The following is a 24,463-nucleotide window of genomic DNA, read 5'->3' as shown; positions in this document are numbered from 1 at the left end:
TGATGGAGCCACCATCCCTGGATGTGTTTAAAAAAGACTGGATGTGGCTCTCAGTGCCATGGTTTAGTTTAGGTGTTAGGGCATGGGTTGGACTCAATGATCTTGAAGGTCTCTTCCAACCTAGTGATTCTATGATTCTGTGAAAATTATTTTTATTAAAAACAAAGCCTTGACAAAAATGTCAGTTTTATGATAATGCAAAGAACAGTTATGTAAGCATGTGTTTATCTTGGCCAACTGATGCATGTACTGGACTGTATTATCCCACTTACTGTTTGTTCTGTCAATAGATTAACATATATCAAAACACTCGAGGACCGTGTCAAGTTATCTGCCAAAGAAAACAATTTAAGCATACTTCTCTACCAAAACTATTTCTTAAACTCTGGTTATCTGTGTCTCTCTCTGCCTCTTTCCCAATGAATATGCTACATGGGTCTGTTAATGGCCAGTAGGGCTGAGACTTGGCTACAGTGGGGGTGCAAGAGGAAGACAGCACAGGGAACAGTGCTGTATGAGCATACCACCACTTGTGACAAACCCACCTGTAGCAGCTCCTAAGGGTTTACTGAAGCTGCCAGATGCAATTGCCAAAATGGAAAACAGACTTCAATGCTGACAGGTACAGTTTCTGTGAAACAGAAGCATGTAGCAGGCATGCAGAAATATGCAGAAATCACAACAGGAGTTAGGGAAACAATGTATTAGTGGAATAAACTGCATGCTTTTGCACTGGGAGGATCTCACTGGATGGGAAGAAATCACACAAATATATTGCTGCACAGCATAGCAAAGGGATCCCCATATTCCTATAAATCTATGTGATTTGGCATGAACTTCATAAAAGTCCAGGAATGAGCTCAAAGACTGAGAAGTAGCAATAATTCCAATTCTTAAGTGCATTGTGCTTCACTCTTCAAGTGAAACAAAAGAACATTAATGACACAGAATACACAGAAGGGAAATTCTTACAGAAGTTATGAAAAAAATCCCCTTAACTTGTGCACAGGAACCTCTCTGCTTTAATGGAAAACCCTGTGTCACAAGAGACTAAAGAGATCCTGACTCTGCTGAGCTGCTTTAATCGAGTCTAAACCCTTGGAACTTCTCCAATCTTCACACAACACCCTAGCTCATCCATCTTTCCTTCTGCAACAGAGACTAAAAACCAGTGACACAAAGACTCCTGACTGCTTCATGAAATTCTATACTGTGTTTTTGTTTGCTAATTGTTTTACTCTGGAGTAAAACTCAGCTATTACTATTACCTCTGAACAGTGCTGATTTTCAGGTTAGATGTCTATCTCATATCCATTCTTTAATTTAGAAAACCTATGAAGATAAAATTTTCCCTATTTTAACTGTAGTTAGCTGCTTGAGAATGAACCTGCATTCTGAATTGAAACCTGGAAACCAAATTATGTTTTTCTGTTGTTGTGCAAGGGCACAGCCCCCATCTATATTGAAATATGAACACTTCCTATAAATTTGTGAGGTAGTACCGTCTGCCTTACTATTTTTAAAATCCCTCTGATATTTGGATCCTATCAGGATGGACCCCAAAAAAGCCACTCTTAGCAAATCCAGCCCTCCAGTCCACACCAGACCTCCCCTCCTCAAAAAAAAAAAAAAAAAAAAAAAAAAAAAAAAAAAAAAAAATTCCCTAAAACCACAAACAAAAAATAAAAACACTACCAAGAGAAGCCATGTAACTTGCCCATAGAAACTCCCTTTACTCACATATTTAAATTACTGGAAGATGTTGCACAAGGGAACTTTATCTTCTCATTATTCACCTTTGCAGATGTTATATCCTGTGTACCATGTCACAACTCATTTTTTTTACCTTGACCTACTTTTCTATTTTTAGATTTTGGCCAAGGTAGTGACAAAAATATGCATTTAAATTTCAAGTATATATAAAAATAATAATAACAAATTGTTATGAATGTCACATCATGACAGAATGGAAGAACTCAGCTGGAATATAAATTAACTACTCAGGAGAAAACTAGATGAATTATTTGGTTGTCACAGAAATCATTGTTTTGTGTTTCAAAATGTTCTATCCTTCCTCTGGAACTTTTCAAATTTGCATTGCTATACAAAGCATAGTGCCTTCTATTACCCAGTATGGGGAGACCGAAATTGTAGATACTTCCCCTTCTTTCATTGAGTACTTTAAAGGTCTGTGGATGAAAGCTGCAGCTAATTGTCAGGTCTGTATTACTGCATTACTCTGGATCACTTGATTCTTAAAGGGGAGTTTCCTTCTTACTCATCTTGTCTCTGCTCCCTGCTTTTTCCAGGCTTGTTTCTGTATCCTGCAGCAGCAGGGTCCCAGCGAGGGCTGAGCTGAACCCGGGAGCTCCAGCTGAGCTCTCAGCAGCAGCTGCAGTGAGTGACCCTCTGCAGCGCTGCCTTTGGAGCCTCTGCAGCCCAGGACACACACATCAGCCTCTCCCTGCTGCTGGACACTGCTGTTTGCCACCATAAAGCACAGCACATCCCGGATCTGTGGAGAAATCAGAGGGACCAGGTAAGAGATTTTTACCTGTAAGTCTTGAACTCAAGTCACACAGTAGGTTTACTTTGGCTGTTCTATGATCCTCTCGGCGTTTTTCCCCCGTGTATGAGGAATGACCAAAAATAAAAGATGAAAGTGGGGAACAAATTCACAGCCCCTTAAAGCAAACTAATTGTTTGGGTCCATAAAGTTTCTAAAATCTGTATAATGATTTACATCCTCTTTGGTGAAATTGTTAACTAGACTTCATACAACTGCCATGGCATTTGCAATAGTAATTATGCTAAAATAATGACGGACTCAAACACTGAAAAATCTTGATCATAAAAGATTTTCTATAGAAAATTGTGTTAAGCAAGGTAGATGAATTTTATTATTTATCATAAACATTTATTAACATAAAGAGTATTTTAGAAGCATTTCAGCAAGGTCATATATTTGCTTTTATTAAAAAAAATTACCCAAAATATTCTTACATCTAATTAAAATTCTTAATTTCTCTAATTAAATGCTTACAAAGCACAGCCTTTCCTCAACACTGTAGCCACTGGATCTTTTAAAATCTTATTCTCATTGTAAAGCAACTAATTATCAATGTTTTTGTCCCTGATTTAGGTACATAAAGTGCCTTTCTAAGTAATTTAGCTGAATTATAGACTATATCCCAATTCTTACAACTCTGCTCAACTCTGAAATTAAATTTTTTTTAACATTGTTTATTATGATGAATCCCAGGAATACACAAAATATTTCAGCAGTATTCTCATCACAGCTGGATACAGTAACACTAATATACTCTCCTTACTGCTATTAAAGAATTTCTGGTTTATTTAATGTCCATAAATCACATCAACCTTCATTAAATATGCTTCTGTAAGTATTTGTAAGAACTTCAAGTAAATTGCATGCATTTGTCCATTCTACTAGAAGTTGCTTGTTACTGGGATCTTACTGACCTGATTTCAATTTGATGTGCAAGCTCTTTTAAACACAATACAGGATCTGTCATTATCACATGTGAGTAAATGTTGCAAACTTGGTAATACAGATGACCAGGAATTAAAGATAATTTATTGTAAAGTATGTATTATACATTTATTAATATAATCATTTAGATGAGAAAAGACCTTTAAGATCATCAATCTCAACTGTTAACCCAACACTGCCAAGTGTACCACTAAACCACGTCCCTGAGTGGCACATCTACAGATCTGAAATGGGAACGCCCTTTTGGTGTCCCAGGTTAGAGAAAACCCAGGTTACTGGAATGGTTAGAGAAGGCAGTATATGAGCAGAAAAAAGAAAGGATCAATCTGATATAATCACTACAGAACACGTGCAATTCCTTTTTTTAATGTTCACAGAAAAAACTTCCTCCTGTACTTCCAACTTCATATTAATATTCCTCTGCTTTCTAATCTCTGCAAATTAATGTAGTGACCATTTATACTGGGCCTTAATACATTTTACCTAAGATTAATCAAAATTATTCCAAAACTATGCCGGCAACAAAGAACAACAGGTCAGTTCTCTGCACAAGGAAACAAAACACCTCAGGACATTAAAAAGCACTTATATAAAACTTCCTTATAAAAAATGTCCAGAAGAACAGGAGAGGATAGTTCATGGCAAGAAAGTGCCCAGACGGCATAAAAAAACAAGAAAGCAGATTGAGAAAAGCAAACCTTTTTTTTCCATATGCAATATATTTTAAATAGTTCTGAACAACTGTACAGCCTGTACTGGTGCACAGCACAGGTAATGGAACACAAATCAGTGTAACAAGGAAAAAAAAAGAGTCACCTAACCCTAACAACACAGTACCAGCTATCTTTCAACTCAGCAGACTAATAATTACAAACTTCTTAAGCACTGTCAAATTCCCAAACCTTCTCTGCGTGCTCTTACACGAAATGATGAACCAGCACTGATCTCTCCAGCCACCAATTTAGAATGCAACACTGCTGCAGATGCCACATCCCCCAGTTCAATTTTGATGGGTTCTACCCCCGCCATCAATTAGATTTCTCTCGTTATACCCAAGTCCTGTATGTACCCCCATTCCTTCAGGTAAATGCTAACATTTTAAACAGCCAGGCCTCACAGGAAACACACAGCTTATCTCAGGTTTGTTGTAATTTATTTCTGAGTTATTCTCAAGCAATGTTACAAAACATTTTAATGTCTTGATAAGAAAATAAAATTTAAATAAAAATACATTCAACAATACATCATCATAACATTAAAACTTTTACAATCCTAACAGAACTAATTACTGAATAACATCACTTTTCTAGACTAATCAAAATGAATGCAACTTTTATTATTAATCATTCTACTTGTACCTAATTAAATTCTAGATCATCTACTGTACTTTAAAACATTATAAAATGAACAATCAAATCTTAATGGTCACAAATATTCAATGGCCTTCTGGCTTTTTTTCTCAATATTCCAGTACCAAAGCAAAAAAAAAAAAAAGTGCATATTATAAAACCCCAACATTGCATGAGTATACTACTCAATTTTTCATAAATTTTGACTTTTTTCAAAAATTTTAACTTTGAAAACAACAGAAAATGGCTCCAAGGAAGAGAGTTTGCCACAGGGTTAATTCATATACAACAAAACCTAATTCTGACTCTCAACTACATTCAACTTTGTTTAATGGCAGTTTTTGATTAATGACAATTAATCTTTACCTTGGCAAAACACATTTATTTGCATTGTTGTATTCTTCCTCAGTTTTAACTGTTGGCAAATAAAAGTCCCATTGAACACATCAAATGTGTAAAATGGAAAAGGCAAAACCAGCTGAGGTGATTAAATGATTGTGGTGTTGCAGATCCTAGTACCGAATCCCAGATATTCTAAAATATCTTGCTATTAAACTGAAGTAATTTTAACAAGTTACAGTCATTCCAAAGAAATTTCAATCCTGTCTTGCCACCTTGCTTTGATTATAAAAAGTCTCCTTACAACAGTACAATAAATGTGTGGTAATTTCAACACCTTACTGTTTCAAGCATTGTGGATTTCTATACCAAGTTACATTCTTAATTAATTTGGACAAATTGTGATTGGAAAAACAAAACAAAACCAAAACTAAAAAAACACCCGACAAAACAAAAGATCCCACTGAAGATGCTTTAAAAATAAAAGTACCACATACAACTTTTATTAAAAATAATATTCCAAGGAGTACCATTGTATTTAATACTGATGAAGCAAAGTTGCCACAGTAATACCTTTGCTTCTTCCTGGTTATATACATATACTTTTTCTCAGCAGAAAACTAACTTCTTAGTCAAAGTGAGCAAAAATTAATCTTACTGAAGTCAGGAATGCCAGTTTAAAATTGTGTTAAGTGGCAAATATGAATCCATGTAACTAAAGATACAAAAATATTCACTGAAGCATTGTGTAACGACAAAACAATGTTGATCATTCAACTGATCATAACAAGCAGATACTACAAAGTATCTAAAAATAATCTGGGATAGTCCAGATATCTAAAGTGCTTTAAGTGATTATAATAGAGATTATTTATTTGATTTGTAGTCAAAAGTTGAGCTGGACGTAGTTATTACTTTTTATAAAACCAAGGAACTAAATCGTACATGGGATGATGTTAATTGATCAGTACTTAACCATAATCTGTTCACACTTAAATTTTTCTATCTGTAGGCAAACCTATTTAACAAGAATGTTACTACCCTGCATTTCTTTTTTAGATTAAGGAAAAATATGTACCTTTAAAAATGCTAAAGAAAATAGTGGTGTAATGTCACTCCATGTATTACTCACTCCAAATGTAAACAAGAGGTACAACTTAAGTTCCCTGATTTCTTCTTTAGTACTGAATAACACAACTAACACTGGTATTTGCTGTCCAGATTATTTGCAGCATACTGCATGGTTCTGTAGAACTTCAACTGTAGATAAATCAAGTCCTGACAACACCTAATACAAGGAAAAAATAAGTTAAATGTATCGAGTGTGAAGCTTCAGATCTTTTCCACATCGTAAGATCTTGGGATTTCTATTTTGAGATCCTTATCAGCAGGGCAGGCACTCATGGTAAACTCAGGCAAGTTTGCAGTGTATGTACTGAGATGTAATCCAACCAACAAATGCAGTGTGGATTTTCTTCCATGAAAAAGCTTATTTGTTTAAAAGTTCTTTCCAATAAGACAACAATGGCAAAACAACATTTAGATTTATTCACATCTGTTATTTCAAGAACCTGGAACTTCCAAGTTCTTCAGCAAAATGAGAATAAATCTTAAAGACCGGATTTCCAAGAAGGTATTCTTCTATTAAATATTAAATAGATTGTCAACACAACTAGCATTTATGTTCATTCTTAAATATTTTGCAAAAATGCTTATAATGAATTAAAAAACCAAAACAAACAAAAAACCAAAACACTCTAGAACACTTCCAGTTTTTTTCATCCAAGTGGGCCAGTTTGTTTTGGGTTAGGAAACCTTTCCAACAATCGGATTTTCTCTGCAAAAAACCAAAATATTATATGTAAATACCTTTAAGATTAACATCTGCTTTCTAGTTCTCATCATGCAACTTTAATTTATCAAGCAAAAAAAACATTTCTACCATTAATTGTGAAATTTAGTGATTTGAAAAACCTCATTTACTTTCACATGGGACTTCTAAATAACAGTCAATTGTTTTGAACAGCTTGGGTTAAACACTAACCTAAGCAAATCAAATCAGGGTTTGAGTTTTTCTTTTTTTCCTGGTCAATCAATCCTTATTGATACATAGAAGAAATCTAAAAATTTGCTAAGTGGTGTTCCAGAAGTATAAGTCAGTATTGAAGAGAATTAAAGAATGCACTCTGGAATAACAATGTACTCCAAAGAACAGTTTTTTTACCTTCACTAAGAAATAGTATTTATCATAGAGTATGGCAAGTGAAATACAAACAGTAAATATGCTACCTGAATGATATGTTCTGCAGTAAAATTTTGACAGTTTCATACAATTTGATACTTCAATGATTTAACCAAAATTTTGAAAAAAAATATTAGAAGGCAGGTGTACTGTTATGGATAAATTTTGTGTGCACTTCAAATGTTAAGTTGCAAGGAAACAAAAGTCACTGCACCCACTTACAGGAATCTCAACAGGAACAGATGAATCTACACCAGAAGAACTCAGATCTTCAACAAATGGTAAAAAGCTGCACTACTACAAATGATGTACCTTATTTTCTCCATGTTTGTGTTGTCTAACTCTACATTTACCTTCACTATCTCTACCCAAACAAGTCTGTTCTCATCCCATGATTTATTTTTTTCAAAAAACACGTTTATCAATATCAAAGTTACATAAGATACTTACTCACTACCATATTTGGCACTAGATGATCTCTTCTTCTGGTATTTTTCATGTGATTCATTCAGCTTTTCTACTGTATCTATTATCTGCTGAAGTGTCTGAAAAGTGGCTACAGAATCTTCTATGGTGAAGTTAGAATAATCATCTGGTTCTTTCCGAGGACCTTGATAGACTGCTATACTTCCACAAGCCTCTAAAAAAAACCACAGTCATCGCATTTAGAATTTCAACAATTAAAAAACAAATCTAATTCCCATGCAAATGCTAACTCCAACATTCTGAAATGTAAAGTTACTCTGGCTTATACATAAATTGGATTAAGATGAAAGCAGGAGGCAGTATCAATTAAATATATTTACAATTCTATAGCTTATTTTCTGCTAGCTCTTTTCAGCATCTTAAGCATCCAGCTCTCTCCTCTTCACATTAAGGTAAGTTCAGTGCTTTCTTACAGCAAAACCATGTCTAATATAATTCATCACATAGTCAGGAAAGGGACAACAAAGGCAAAAAAGCATCACCTACAGTTGCAGTTTAAACTATTAAAAATACTACACATATGGAAATTCAAGTATAACAATGCCTGATATGTATTTTAAAGAAATGCCTGAAGAGTATCAGATATCAGGGCACTTAGAAGATAAAAATTCAACCTCTTTCTCTACTTTCTATTATTTTTGGGTGAATATAAATTCAGTTAATCGTTCAAAATTATATTCTTGGCCTATAAAATTAGAACTGAGTATCAGTGTAAGTCTTCTTAATTATCATCTGAATACCTTCCAACTTCTGTAGTTTAGACCTGTTGATAGTGAAAAGTGAGTAAATTCTTTCTGTCTCTCTGTCGCCATCAATCTCAATTTGAGTATCAGCAGGAACATCTCTAAAAGGAGAACAAAGACAGGTAATCAATATCAGTAATTTTTGAAAGCAAGTAGAAATGGATTCTTTTTCATTATACATAGCCTTTTAATATGTTTATCACTCGTTGACAGTTTCTCAAAACTTAGTATGTAGTCTATATAACCGACCCAGTTAAGGATAAATTTATTTTTAAAATAAATCACAGCATTTCTTTGTTTTCAGAAATCAACAGCTTCTAAAAAGACATTAAAGCATTTTAAGATGTTATTAATTTTTCTGACATATCCACAAAACCCAAATGATTTGTCAGAATCTACATCCAAGATTATTTAGCTGACTTTCTTAGGGCACTCCTTTAAAATACATGAAGTCCAAATAAAAAAGTGGTTGTATAAAACAAGAGAAAGTCACTAAGGAGAGAAGACTTCCAGGCTGAACTTTCTGCAGAAAGTATTTTAATTATTTCATACAGATTATCTAGGCATGTCATATTTCTGCATTCAACCTGGCATCTGAATTAAATCTATTAATTCTGCATGAAGAGATCTCAGCCACTGGATATTTGTGATTTTCGTGATGAGCAGGTTACCTCCACAGGGTGGCACACAAAGTAGTAAGAGCAATCCAGTACTTTGTGCCTTATGACTGTGGCAGGTCTTTGTGGCATCACTTGCTGAATTAGATGGGGAAAGCCTTGCTTCCCTGCTTTCGGGCTGCAGAGTGACTCCCGCAGTCCCCGGAGCCCTGGCCGGTTCCTGACGCAGGGACTTACGCGGTGCAGCGCGCGCAGCCCTCCGTGCTCTCCGCGGTGGCCTTGCAGCAGAGCCAGCTCCCGTTCAGGAAAGCAGAGGGGTGGTAAAAGCTCAGCCTCTTCTGGTTGCACCTCGTTACCCTGCAAAGAGCCTCTATCCACTCACTGGCTTCTACACAGTTATTTGCTTGGATATAGAGTGGCTTTTCTCCATGAAGTACCTGAAACATCTGTAGAAGAAAGACATTATTCTGCTGAGTAAAAAAATCCAGTTACTGAGCAATTTCAAATATGTCAAAATAGATTTCAGTGCTCAGGCAATTCCACAAACTCTAATTTAAAGACAGAAAGAGACAAGGGAGAACAGTAGACTTTTCACCTCTTTCAACTACACAGAGGAGAAAAGCCCCACCAGAACAGCTCCCTGTGTTCTCATCTAAGAAAGAACCCTTATTAACAAAAACAGGATGCATCTTCTGTCCTCTTCATCCACATGTCTCTAAGTGTGGCCCCATATTTCACATTATGCTTCAGCAACAGAAGATTTCTGGAAGTCTCTCCTTTAGCCATCACTGGCCTTAGTGACAGCTGTTCTTTTATCACTGCCTCAAATCTTTGGAATGACGTAAGAACAGAAAAAACTGACGTGTTTCAGGGCCAGAATGAGGCCATGAGCACAGACAACAGTCTCAGCTGATGAAGGGATTGTAGGAAGTTCTCACCAAAAGGAATAAATACAAGTTTGGTAACAATACATTTCTAGTAGTATATAATATAATTTCAAGTGCTTTGTAATAAGGCCATGTAGTTTTAACCTTCATTCCAGAAATCTGGCAAGGAGGTCAAAGACAAAATCAGTCAGAAAACATGGTGCAGACAGTCAAATTTCCAGGTTAACTTCCATGTTCAGAATACTTGGAGATACTGCATACAGTTTGTTATTCCTGATCCATAAAAGACTTTTTGCTGAAGTGTTTAGTAATGGGGTTTCACTAACTCTGTAAACTAATTACAATCTTTTATTTAAAGAACTTATCAAGAATTACATATAAACTATCTTTTGACCCACATTTTTCTTGTTGAAGGAGCTCTCATCAAGTTTCTCCACTGCAAGGATGTTTTTGATTGGAATAGTGAAAATTGGTTCTTTATCTGTAAAAAATTGTAAACAGAGGAGTGAAGCAATTTTTAAGAACTGTTTTATAATCTCAGGGCACTGACATTGCAGTTCATATTCTAAAAATATGTAGTTTTATTATTGAAAAAATAGGCATGGATCAGACAGAAGCCTCAATTAATCAAGGCAAAAGTAACTGAAATAAATCATAGGTATTTTAGGAAAAGAAAAAATTATGCCCTTTTAAAAGCACAGAAAAGCTACAAACACTTACACAATATTGAAAAATAAAAATAATTGTAAAATAAGCTTTATTTACCTTGCTGTTTGTGGTATGTGAATTCTCTACTTGTTAGACAGAACCATCGCTTCTTGAAATTCTTTTTACCGATACGAGTCCTTCCCTGAGCTCTTTTGTACATTTCTCTGTAAAGACAGAATCAAATGAAATGCACCCATTAGTCTTCAAAACCATTTCTTGAGATAAGACATTATTGTTCATCATGTAAAAATCTACTTCATTGTACATTAAAAAAAACTACTACTTGTTCCCAACAGATCCTCAAGATTACCTCCCAATATGGTGATTGTGTGCAGGACTCCAAAACAGGAAAAGAGTTTGAAAAACACACAGTCCAGACCAGTGCTTGTAGCAGTAAATTTGGAGGGGGATACATAACTTGTTCAGATTTGGAATCCCAAATTTTCACAAAAGGGAATAAGGTGTATCTAACTACAAGATCCTCTCTTTCCTGCCACTTTCTCCATGTAATTGTACTTGGTCTTATCTGGATCAGAAAGTGAATATCAATAAAATGACACTGGACATGGCTCAACAGCAGGGGCAGACAAACTGCATTTAGTACACTTTAAGTGCACACACTGCTAACTCTTTCTTTTATTCTGAATTAACAGCTATCAATTTATTTCTATAAGCAAGTGTTGACCTAGTAAAATTTCCTCCTTCATTTCTATTCACTATCTTAATAAGAGACATGTTTCTTCCTTGTTTGAAATTTGGATGCCCGTTTGATCTTTTCTTCTTATAAACCTGCTTCTCAAGTAAATTAAAATATTTTTTTCCCCATGAATGTTGTTCAAATCATCACCTATTCTCAATCAACATCAAGCAAAAGACAGTTGATTATTTAGGAAGAGTGACTTTCACCTCAATCAGCATTCTGTCACTAGATGTTAAATATTTCAATTACAGGGCAGTTTTCTATCTAACTTTAAAGGCAGAACATTTAGTTGGCCAGGCTTATACAGAAGGTAGGATAATTCTAAGTTAATAACGTTGTTTTAAAATACACTTCCACAATCCTCAGAGCACATACTGAACTATGACAGTAATGCAGTCTTAAATATGTTTTCAGCTGCCTTTAATTACTTTTTAAAGTATTTAGAAGATGAGTTATGAAAGTTTGCAGCTGTTCTTTTAAAATGATTTTCTACATACTAAGAATTGTCTAAATTACAAATATAGTAATTTCTACAGTATATCAGACATTTTAATAAGCATTAATCTGAATCTGGCATTAATGAAAAAAGACTGAAATAAATTCTGTTATGGACAATAAAATTTCAAGATGTATTCACCCTTCTTTTAGATGTACTGGCTCACTCACACCACTGGGCTCTTTACTCTCAGTAGAGGAAACATCATCCAGGAACTTACGGAAAAAAAACACAGGGAATATAAATACTCAATATTCAGAAACACAAAAACCCCAAAAGCTATCAGTTTCTCCTTGAGCAGAACAGTTATTTTATGCAACAGATGAAAACATATGGCAGGGGCTTGGAACAGTGTAACAAGGGATGGCCAGAGGTCACACAAACTTTCTTTAATGAGTTCCTAAACAGCAGACCCAATAACAATCTCTTTCAAAAAATGTACACTTTACTTTTTAAACTAAATTAGCTTAAGTTCACTATGTATAACTCTTGTGTATAGTTTTGCTATGTTATTTTTTGGTTTGGGTTTTTTTTTTTATGTCTGAAACAGACCACAACTTTTCTTTTTCTCTCTAGTAGAAAACTGAACACTATCTCAACCTTTTAATAATGAAGATTAATCAGTTACACCAACAACTACAAAAAGTACAGTTGAAAGGTACCTTTTTAACAGATTCAGTAAATTTTTCTTCTTGAAATGTTTTGAAAAACTCACACATAAATGTCTCCTTGAAACTTGACTGAAAGGAAAAGCATATTGACATAAATAAACGTTCATGTGAATTTTCAATAAGCAGAATGTTTGAAATGAAAGAATTTTAACAGCCTTACAAGTTTGCTTTTGGTCAAACTTCCCCAGCTCCCGAGAGTCTGGATGGCTTTTGATATAAGAGTTAATGTTCTAGAAGTCTGTGCATCCTAAAACAATGAAACAAAATTCAGAAGTCATTTGTTTTCACAGTTCCGCATAGAACTGATTAAAAAATTAAAATGTCAAGAAAGATATATTACACAATGCAGTAAATCTGGTACATCTTCATTCCTTTTCTTTGCCCCAAAAGAAAAAAAAAAGTATGAGATTACCTAGTGTATTAGTTACTGCATAGTGTTTAATATTTTAGTCATTACCACTAGAATTTAGTATTTCTACTGGGGAAATATTTTTACCCATAAAACACTGGAAACCCTCAAATCCTGTAATCATTACTACACATCTAACAAACCTCTGAACAATAAACAAAATTAACTGCTGCAGGACAAATGGTCCAAGTGTACCTAATAAAAAGTGAAATTTAAAACTTTATCTTTAATGCTTTTACTTGATTTGTCTGCTACCGCACCAATTGCATTTTAATGCAGAATTATAAACATGGCCTCCAAAAGCGGCCTTGCTTCCCTTTTAGATGTTTAATCCTCAAGTGTTAAAATTCTGTTATTTTTTTTACTCTAAAAACTGGATAATGTCAAAACAATGAATTTTAGTAAGTGTATCTTTTTCTTTTGAAGGCACAACACACCTAAGTGAATAAAAGAAGGTAATAATGATAACCTCTGGAGAAGCAGATTTCATACCTTTTCTGTACTTAATGTGAAAAATAATACAGGTTTTTTAATTGTGATATTCCTGTTTTTGAAATTGTTTTGTACTGTATCTACTTGACAAATGAAAATAGAAAATTTGTCAACCCATTGCAACTAGTGGAGCCCTGGATAAATACACAAACCAATTACTGGATAATGCTACAACCTCTGCTTAAGACCCTCATGGTAATACATGTCTGGATGTTTAATTTCCTTGGTGTAAGGAACCAAGGCAGTTTGGTCCTATACCTTAAAGGACCCACAGGCATGTTGCTATTTCACCCTAGAAGCACATTCCCAAAAAAAGCACAGCATCTTTAATATTGAAAGCTCATTTGAGAACATACCCCATAAAGACTGAAATATCTGATGCTTAAAGAATTACAAATAACTTATTTCCTTTGGAAACTGAACGTAGAGACATTTAGTCATCTTATTTCCCAGTTACTGAAAGTAACTCATGCCTTCCCAAACCAACAGATCTGACAGAATGAATAAAACAGAACAAAGCTTCACAAGACTTACTGGATGGTGAGGTCGTAAATGAAAAGTATGAGGTGAGACTACGGCTACAGCAAAGAAACGAAGAAACACAAAGCTGCTCACTGCAGAATACTGTACATGAGGGTCATCTGCAGAGAAAAACCATGAAATGTAACATGCACTGAACTTAACAGGAAATCATGAAGACAGTTAACATAAAAATCCTTAAGAAGATAACATCAGAGGAGATGTTCATATTTTAAAATAGAATAGAAAAATCAATGAAGTGCATGAAATGAGAAAGGTGGTCATGGTAAGAAGTGTTCTCCTTATAGTGGAGTGTTTGCTGCTTATTTGTCTGAAAAGGAGTTCTATTCCCATACAACTGGCTCATCAGCTCCACTGGGAGAAACAAATGAGATGACTGCAAGCATTTACATAAACAGTTGATTAGGTCTGGCTGGATGCTGCACCCAGAGATAAAACACTACAGCAGCTGCTTCTAAACTCTGGCGCTATTGCATTTATTCACCTGGAAAGCTACTCACTGATAATTCAAATACATTAATGCTGCATGACAAATACAGTCAACACATAGGAACAAATATAATTGCAATTCTGAGTTGCATCACAAGCCCCTGCTCTTATGTAATTCTGATGATGTAAATGAGAATTTTCTCATTAAATATTTTGGGTATATTTACTTTTATACTGGGAAATACAGTGAGGTCACATTCTTACTCTAATGACCATTACAATCTGATCTGGTAAGTCAGCTTTTCTGAAAGGACTGTCTAAACCAGAGCAATTTATGGCTCAGTTTCAGTAATAAACATGAATCAGTGAGATGTTCCACATTATGAGGAGCATATTCTTCACCTATAGCTTATTACAGGACATTTCACATTTTAATGGACTGAAGTATGAGTATTTCAGACACACTACATTATTCCAATATTAAAAGCATTCTGAAAGAATAAAGCTATTCTAATACAGGTCCTATTTACAAACCCATCAAATAATTTTTATTATCCACCCTCCTCAAAACTACCCATAGCTAGTTTAGCAACAGCAGTACTAAAGCTAACTTCAGAGAAAATATGAATGTGCTGGTCATCGCTAACAGAATGACAGTTCACATAAAGATGCAAATGCTAAATTGATTTTCAGGTTCACATCTTGCTTCTTTCAAAGCAATAAACAGAATATATCTTAAAGATTTTAAGTATCTTTCAAATAAATAACTTCCTGTATTGTTTGTGCTTTTTTTGCTATTAAGTTGTACTTTTTTTGCTGACCTCTCATTTGCAGCTATCCTGCAGTTTCTGACTTGCTATATTTTTGTATCAGAAAACAAAAAATGTCTCTTGACTGACCACAAAGTTTCACTATAACTTACAGCCTGACAGAAAACCAAATGCCAGTCAAAGTTCAGGGCACAGCATTGGACAAGAATTTTAACAATCTCCATAAGGTAACTGCAGAAGTTTTCAGTCTGAACACCACTTTCAGAAGTTTTTAGAGAACACTTACTTGGAAATCTTTTGGCAGCCAGATGCCTCAAAGAATAAAAAACATCACACATTAGTGTAGGACAACTGATACTTGACCGCACTATTTCACGGAACACTTTGTCCACGTAATAGCGGAGGTTTTCCTGCAATTATGAAAAAAGATATTTTTTCAGACCATGAACATTCATATTTCTCCTTTTCTTTTCCCTGGGCACAAACATAACACTGTCTGACTAGTCAATACTGAATTCTAGTACAGTGCATATTTTTAAAAGCCTCATGTTTATATGGCATTATTACTGTTAAAAGGTAGTTTAATGATATTTACTTAAAGTATCTAAACACTGTCTAGCAATGTAAACTACCTATCAATTCCTGGTTTTGTCATTTGACAAGGAAGGAACATTTCCCATGTATATCAAGTGAATGTTAACTTTATTGCAGCAACTATTGCCTTAAACATCAGCACACTCTGGTAAGAGGGAAGCAGCCAGCAAAACCTCAATGAGAAATGCTACAGCAGTTCTAATTAGGTACATCATAATCTAGATGCTGAGTACAGGACATCAGAAATCATAACACCAAAAAAAAATGGTAAGAATGACTGTCATCTTTAGTTTCTCCTCTGTCTCATTTTCCACTGGACTTTTCCATTGCTGTCTTCATAAAGAAGAGTAAGAAAATACAGCTTTTTCTTTCTTTATTCTGAAAACAGAGTTATATTGCTACTATGAGTTACTCATTTTCCATTACAAAGAGCTGCTTCTAAAAATGCTTCTTTCAGATTTTGAGACCAGTTGGAAAACTCACCATATTAATTTCCACATTATCCCCCTCTTTTAGTCTGATGGGGTCTATTTCACAGGGTTTAGGAGACTCACATATCTGAAACAAACAAACAAAACTGTAGGAGTTCAATTTTCAAACTAAGTATAGAAATGCACCCATTAAAAAACAGATTCTTATATTTAGGAATAAAATTCTAAATAGGCTCTAACCATCTTTAACAACATGCAATGATCATCCTCACTTTTGTTTGTGCATTTTCAAATGGATTGATTACACAAAGAATCACATGGGCAAATTCTGCAATGTGTTAGAGGCTGCAACCACTTTCATTAACTGTTTATTTTGAAGCATCTGGAACATAAATAAGAAAACACAGTTCCTCCCACTAAACTTAAGCAATTATTGCTCAATTAATTTTTCCTCTAGGATTTCCCTACATGAGTGATTCCTACCTTCCTGAAACAAGAATGTCTAGCCAACAGAGAAGGATACCACAGGGGGGCTGAGCTTCCCCAAAAAAGTTTCAGTAGGGTAACATACCTCATCAATAACAGGTTTCAAAGTAACCTTTAGGTAGTGCTTCCCCACTATTTTCATCATTTCATCTACACACCGAGTTGCTAATGAGTTGCCTCTGAAGATTGTGTTTGCTTCTCTGTAAGAAAATAAATTATTTTATTTGAACAGGGAAACAACAAGTTCAGTTACAAAATTTGATTTATACTCTATCTTGTTCTTAATTATTTTTAAAAGTATTTGTAATACATTTTAATCAGGAATTCCAGAATACATACACCAAGCTTCCAATGGAACCCAGTAACAAAAGGATTATGAAAAAGAACATTATTACAGCAATTACCAAACCCAGGAATATAAATAAAACCATAAGAAAAAGCCTATGAAATTTTCTACAATTAAAGTTCTAGTGCAGTGTGGAACATGAGAAAGAACAACTGGAGAAAATTCCAAAATAATGAAAATTGTATCTCGGCGATATACAATTCCTCCTACAGTAGTCATGGTGAAAATATCTGGAGCTACAGCACACTGCTACACTACACCACTAAACCCAGATACTTAAACCAAAACATAAGTTAATTCAAGGTTATATTTTTATTCATTATAGCTGTTGAAGAAAACTGACAGCTAGCTGTGCAAAGTGTATCTTTCTAATCTGAGAGATTTAGTTTAAACTGCCTTTGTTACAGTTCAATTACAATGGAATGTGTATATTAAAATGCAGTCGAGAAAATGATTTTCTACGAGTCACCTCTTTCTACACAGTTACACCATCTCACATTATTGAAATCAAGACTAAGTGCCTTGAAATGAACTGTCCTGTGGTGACAAAATCCCTCCCACACCTCCACTAGACATGACCTGGCAGTGCAATGGTTACTACTCATATCTGCTTTATTTCTCTCCTGACCAGAGAGCTGCAAATTCACAGACCATATGCTGATACTTGGAAAAACTCCTGTGCTTCCAGCTTGCAAGGCATGCAGGCCACATTCTTAATTACATGGTATCTTTGCAGAAAACGAGCAGCCCTCATTTAAGCCACACGTTAAAGGAAACAGGATAAGACTTTCAACAATTTAAAGATGTTCCATCTGAGTTTGTAAGTTTTGATCTAACACACAGAAGAATTTGAAGAGTGGCCAAATAAAGACATTTAAAATAAAAATTATGCACTCTAAGAAAAACTATGAACTCTACGTACAAAGTTATACAAAACTGCCCAGCACCCCTAACACTGACTCCCAGCTTCAAAGTGATTTTAATGAACGGTTTTTAAAATAAGCATTGAAAGATTACTACATTTAGTCAGTTTTACATGAGAGAAAGAAACCAAAGTGCTTACTTATCAGTGCTGTATCATGAAGCCTGTGAAACTCTAAGATTAATTTTAGAAAGCATGACATCAATAACCATGAAATACATACTGGGTGTCCTTCAGATCCAGTTCTGCCACTGCTGCAACAAAGGGAACCAGCTTATGGTGGTGCAGCAAGAGCCGTACCAGAGGCAGCACAGCATCGTACTTGTCTCGACACACTTCACTCAGAATGTAGGCAGCAGATGCAGAAATAGGCTGTGAGAAAGCAGAATATGAAATCTGAGTAAAGTAGTTAAATGTTCTTTGTGTATTTGAAAAATTACAGATCAAATCTAATGAGACTATGGACAGTTTGTTAACAGAAAATTTCAATATTTGCTGTGTAACATGGCAATTAAACTTCCATTAATTCAAATTGAGCTTCCATTCCAGAGTTATTTAATTTATATCTACTCTATAAATACATAAGAATAGAATTCAGTAGCTACTCATCTAACTCATTCTCCCTAAAGGGTTACACTATGGCTTTGTCACAAACCCAAGTTAGAGGCAGAAAGCAATTGTTTTACAATAATGTCATGTATCTTTATAGGACTGTATATTTATAAAACTACAACTTTATTTTAAAGTTCTCACCCTTCTAAAGTGTTAGTTGCCACTGTACAGCTGGAATTTCAATACAAAACCTAAATTATTTCAGTAGAAAAGACCACTGCTGACTGCTGCTACCTATATACTCAGCTATTCCTGAATTCCAGCAAAGCAGTATTTGAATATGGGCCAGCAAATACTTTAGTTACATCTGCCTCCTCTATCCTTCTTCTCCTCTGCCAGTACTTCACTAACGCTGAATTGATGAAAAGCTGTAAAAGACCGAAGAATATAAAGTCTGGTTACTACGATTTGATTCCTGTCCCAGTGTTATGCAAACATTCTACCACACTTCCCTCTTTCTCACCAGGTCCTGGTGAGAAATCCAGTCATGCTGATTAACATCCTGGGGAAGGCAGAGGCAATTCAGAAGTAGAATTTGAAATAAAGTCTGAAGTAGATCTTTTTTGTTAATTATCTGCCCTTCAGTGCCAATAATGAATCAGTGTCCCTGGAAAACCTTTAAATCCAAGAAGCCAATAGAGGTCAATGGAAAAATACAATACTGAAAAGAGCAACCAATAACAAGAAAGTATTTTATCTACTTCGGATACATAGCACAGGTTATTTTTCTGTCTCCACTGGTTCTTCTAAAATAAGAAGAAAATCCTGGTACTTTGGAACAGAAGTAAGAGCTCTAGAAGCTGTTCATTTGGGTGTGACAGAAGTAATCACCACAAAGAAACAAAACCAATTGTCTAGATACAAGCAATTCATATTGTCTCACAAATGCATAATCCACCTTTAGTTTTCACTTCAATGAAATTTTCAACAAAAATACCTGAACATCCGAAGATTTTAGCAGCAAGTTCCTTAGAGAAGTATAGTACTCAGATGGAAGTACACAGTCTTCAGTGTAACAGATATTTAATCTAAGTGATCCCAAATCATCAGTTTTAGAAGACTTGTTTCCATTTTCTCTTGGCTGAAGTAAGTACCTGTAAGCAACAGGACAATTATAAAATACTAGATACCTTTTCATTCATTTGACTAATTCCATAATAAAGCAAAGTATCACATTTAACTATTCCAGTATACATGTATTGTATCTGAAAACTGGCAAAAAACTCACAAAAAAACCTCTCTGAAACACAAAAGTAAAAAACATGAGCAACATTTAATTAATCTTTAACACATAATGGAACTTATATTTATTTTTCTCACATCTTTGCAAACAGTAGAATAGGATCTACTTTTTGTAGGTTAACAGGGAATAGCAGGATAGCTTGAGATTACACTGGGCCATCTCATTTTACATCTAGGTTATACTTAGTGTGTTGGACACTGCAGGTGAAACAGGTAATGTGAAGAATTTAAATTGTCTTGTCTGACACCAAAAAAAGCACATAATATTAGCAGGCTCCACTCTTGAGAAACAAGATATAGGGAAAAGGCAGATTTTTTTCTACTCTTAATACAAAATACATTGAACAATTAATTGGCTGCAGTTTCACTGCATTCCAATAGGAGGTGCAGCCCTGCAAAAAAAGCCAACAACCTTTAAGTTGTGTCACAGTAGTTTTAACACTCACCCCAAGAAACTGAAACCCCATCTCCAAATATTACTTTACAATCATGTATATTTGGACCTCTACAAGCAGGAGATCAGACTTTTCTTCATAATCAGATGCAGTGCCCATGAAGGCATGCTAACATAAAATAAAACTGATTTACCAGGAGAACCTCTCCTTAACAGCATTACTCTTTGGCTTATTTTCCAAATATTTAGTAGTACATATAATTTCTCTGCTGTACTTCAGCTGCATTCGAAACCATATTACACAAATTAGCAGTAGTATTAAAGATTTGTTATTTTTAATCACAGAACTATTTTTGATAAGCAGATCATACTTGGATATGAGGATGTTTAATGCAAGGTGTGCCTACAAAGCATATTAGCAGGCACACTCAAGAGAACTAGACATGAGCTAGAGTTCAAAAAGCTACACAAACAGCACACTGCCAATGAGCCCATGCTGATACAATCTTTCTCTCTGCAGGTTGTTAACAAATGCCTGTTTTTATGTTAATATGGTCATACAGCTGTTGATGAGACACTGACAGAACAAGCCCGTGCAAAAATCCAGAAACTCTAACACAAACACCTACAGGATCACATTCAAGCACCAAGAGTCTGAATTCAACATCCAAGACACTTGGAGCCTGAGGTGGGTACATGGAGCAGAGCCATAATGGTTCCTGGCCAAGACCTTTGTTACATTTAGTTCCTATTTACACATGTCCTTCCCACGTGTTTTCTGTGTGGATATGAAAGCGCTTCCTCCATGCTTTTCCCTGTACTGAAAGGTTCACTAAAAGTAGAGTATTTTTCACACTTGGAGGCATTCAAATCCCTTTTGCAGCACTCATCCCTTCCTGCTGCTAAGCATTTGGGACAGTAAAGGAGCTAGAGATGGGCTCCTGCTTCCAAAAACATCAGAAAGGAGGGTGCTGAGATGTCCCATGCAGAAGTGTTTCTTTCCTGAACTCCCCTCATACTTCACCCTTCCAGCTCCTGTGCCTGCTCCCCTGACATGATGTTGGGTTAGCTCTAGAAGATACTTCGGAGTCTCCCCAAAGAGGAAAAAAAAAGCCATACTAAATGATCAAATAACTCTTCATTCTGGAAGTCTGACTTCAGAATTTAATTACAAGTGATGCAATTCTGAGAAGCTCCAGGTTTGCTGGGCAGGCTGAAGAGCATACGGAGATCACTGAAATCCAGCACCCTGACCAAAAGACAGTTACAGTCCATCTTGCCTTCACTCTCCGCACTTCCCCTTCAAACACACCACTATTCTGTGACTATGTGCAGACATGGGGAAGAGCAGAGCTAAATGTACCTGCTGACAAGGTTAATTTATTGAGCAGGGAAACTCTAGAAACATGTTTCACCTAGATTAGAACAGGAAGACACAGTTTAATGAATAGGCAGAATGAAACATATCCTTTGCCAAAAACAACCGTGCAAGACAAGCAAATTCACTTCTGAATCACCATTTCTCACCATGCTTGAAAGGAATCATTTCTTAACACCTTCACAGGAACTTTAATTTCTCCTAGAAAGACGTCTTGTACCAGATTCCCATTATTCCATAGGTCAACCCTGAAAACAGGAACATTGCTTAATTTTCTTTTCTCCCAGAGAGAAATAAGCAAGTTTACAATAACTGCCTTACAGCACTAATCCACATGCATGCAGGCAGCAAATGTTAGAAATCTCACTCCATTCTAAATAAATCAAGAAGACTCAAACAAGTGTCTTATTAATCCATAAAGAACAGATAAAGAAACAAACAGTGAAAGTTAAGACTTGCAGATTTCGCATCAGTAAACAAAAGTGATACTGGCACCATGTATGGATTCTGTGCAGTCTCCACCCCCAAAACTGTGCACATTTCTTCTCAGGTAATTCAAGTGAACTTTTTAACCAATATCTTTAAATATCTACCTAACTGCTAGAACCTGGGACACTGCAATGCCACACCAACACATGCGCTTGTTTCTCCAAGCAGCAGCTCGTACAACCTCAAACGGGATCCGGCTCCAGACATGCACCCTGGGTTTGTTCTATTACTTCTTACCTCTCTGACATTTCTGACAGACAGCAGTTGTTAAGAACAAAAAAGAAAAAAAAAAAAAAAAAAAGACAACTAGATTTGTTGGGGCATGACTATTTTTCTAAATATATTTGCATCTACAACGAAATACACAGTTCTAATTAATGAAGCTAATAGTTAAAAACACACCTAATAAAGTTAGTTCTATAATGGCTATTTGGATTAACTGCTAAATTTTTCTTCTGATGCCTCTTAGGAAACATATGCTGGCCTTGAAGACTTTCTGTCATTCAGCAAATTTGGTGCATGTATGTGCAGGAGCACAAGAAAGAAAAAAAACTGAGTACAGGGTTCTCTGCAGTTCTAACTACATTGCATAAATACAGAAAGACCTGCTCTAAGGGTAAAGTAGTAGAAAAGGAAAACATACTTTGAGTATTTGCATTTGCAAGGAAAGATGAAAGAATGTCCCTCTAAAAAGCCAAGTGAAGTTTTAAGAATCTCACAAAAGAGGCTTTCTCCTCTTTTTTTATTAAGCCAGCCAACTATATTTGAAACTATAGACTAGGATCAGGTATACTGGTATCTTCAGTACAAATTCTATTACCAATATTCTGCCCAAATTAATATAATTTGATAACACCTTGTAGTACTTGTAGGCACAGGAAGTAAGTTTAGGCTGCTAGATACACTCAACCACTACTTACTTAAAAAAACCCCCTCATCTTCATTAAGAAATACAAGTAAAAAAAAAAAGGAGAAATTTGCTATGTCATCTTTTCTACAAATCTGATCAGCAATTCTAGGGGAGCTACACTAAGATAAAACAGGTATTCATCATCTGGATGATAAAATATTATGATTTATTAATGATTCTATGTAATCACTTTCAAATCTACATAACTTACCTGACTTCTAGTTTCTCAATATCTTCTTCTTCAACCTGAAATTGGGACTTTTTGGTGTAACTGCTGGACCTGGTTACCTGCAAGTAAATTCCTCGTATTAACACATTTTTTGTATTATGGGTATCAAAAATCAAAGAAAGCCTGCCCTCCCTCTAGCATAAGTAAATAGCTACTGTTCCTTACACAAAGGAAAAAGGTCAGTTGACCAAACAAACTGCCTTTTTCCAGAAAGCAGGAGAAAAATGGGTCAAGAAGAGTTCATGGTGAAACCTACTGAAGGCTGATAAATGAGGGAATTATAGTATAGATCTATTAGAAAAAACAAGTAGTACAACAAGAAACTGGCAACAATTTCTTTTGTTTAAGCATAAGCACTATGAAAGCATTGAAGTAATTTCTGAAATGTTTAAAGAAACAACAAATAGGAAGCCCACTCTTCTTGCCCTAGTTACAACACAATTGACACCTCTCATCTACACTTTTCTCATCTCTTGATGGACTGCCTTCTCAGTTAAACTCCAATAAATCATAAGTCAAAAAGTAATCAGAGTGGTTTGGATCACATTTTTATCCTAATATCTAACTTCCTAAGAAATCCCACTCAGTATTCTTAAGCAGGTCAACTGAGACACACAAATGCATTGAAATTGTGCATAGGTATGAAACTATGTCTCACTCAAGTCCCAGCAGGATTTATAAAAACACAGTAAATTATAATACATTTGAGGCACATGCAATAGTTGTACTCCTTCCAACTCTCAATACAGCATGCTTCAATACTGACACAAATCAGATGAAAATTTAAACTCATAGTTTCTTTATTGTCAGATAACTCATGCAGAATTGAAATCAACTCCTAAATAACAACAAAGTTAACTTTTTTAAATGAAATAAACTTTTTGGGGTATAATCACTATATTAATTTAGTAAATAAATAAGTTGTTTGGGTTTTTTAGGTCAAGCTTGAAAATATTTAAATCGAAGTCCATGGGATATGTTAAAATTATCTCAGAATTCCAGATGGCAACAGATGATATATAAAGTGATTCAAGATAG

The 24,463-nt window shown here is 35.2% G+C and overlaps 1 protein-coding gene across 5 annotated transcripts in view; it reads right to left on the bottom strand.

The window, feature by feature from the left end:
* Window positions 1-1,709: 1,709 nt before the first annotated feature.
* RASA2 (RAS p21 protein activator 2) overlaps window positions 1,710-24,463 on the bottom strand; it is a 49,011-nt gene continuing 26,257 nt past the window's right edge. For 3 of the 5 annotated variants that reach the window (XM_030279920.4, XM_072933254.1, XM_030279922.4), the window contains 17 exons: window positions 23,408-23,484; window positions 21,947-22,045; window positions 19,721-19,877; window positions 18,395-18,543; window positions 16,989-17,103; window positions 16,470-16,544; window positions 15,679-15,802; window positions 14,188-14,294; window positions 12,913-12,999; window positions 12,744-12,821; window positions 12,223-12,296; window positions 10,943-11,049; window positions 10,576-10,658; window positions 9,528-9,736; window positions 8,671-8,774; window positions 7,895-8,084; window positions 1,710-2,515 (listed from right to left, as the gene is read on the bottom strand). In XM_030279920.4, the coding sequence (XP_030135780.4) occupies window positions 2,383-2,515; window positions 7,895-8,084; window positions 8,671-8,774; window positions 9,528-9,736; window positions 10,576-10,658; window positions 10,943-11,049; window positions 12,223-12,296; window positions 12,744-12,821; window positions 12,913-12,999; window positions 14,188-14,294; window positions 15,679-15,802; window positions 16,470-16,544; window positions 16,989-17,103; window positions 18,395-18,543; window positions 19,721-19,877; window positions 21,947-22,045; window positions 23,408-23,484 (1,968 nt within the window). In that variant the 3' untranslated portion in view covers window positions 1,710-2,382. Of the gene's footprint in view, window positions 2,516-4,645; window positions 7,040-7,894; window positions 8,085-8,670; window positions 8,775-9,527; window positions 9,737-10,575; window positions 10,659-10,942; window positions 11,050-12,222; window positions 12,297-12,743; window positions 12,822-12,912; window positions 13,000-14,187; window positions 14,295-15,678; window positions 15,803-16,469; window positions 16,545-16,988; window positions 17,104-18,394; window positions 18,544-19,720; window positions 19,878-21,946; window positions 22,046-22,523; window positions 22,537-23,407; window positions 23,485-24,463 lie in introns of those variants that run through there. The other 2 variants (XM_030279924.4, XM_002198638.7) reach the window with 2 other exon arrangements.

The sequence above is a fragment of the Taeniopygia guttata genome, chromosome 9 (genome assembly GCF_048771995.1).
Source record: "Taeniopygia guttata chromosome 9, bTaeGut7.mat, whole genome shotgun sequence".
Taxonomy (NCBI): Eukaryota; Metazoa; Chordata; class Aves; order Passeriformes; family Estrildidae; genus Taeniopygia; species Taeniopygia guttata.
The sequence above is the reverse complement of the archived record's forward strand: the minus strand, read 5'-3'. Positions and strand labels throughout refer to the sequence as shown.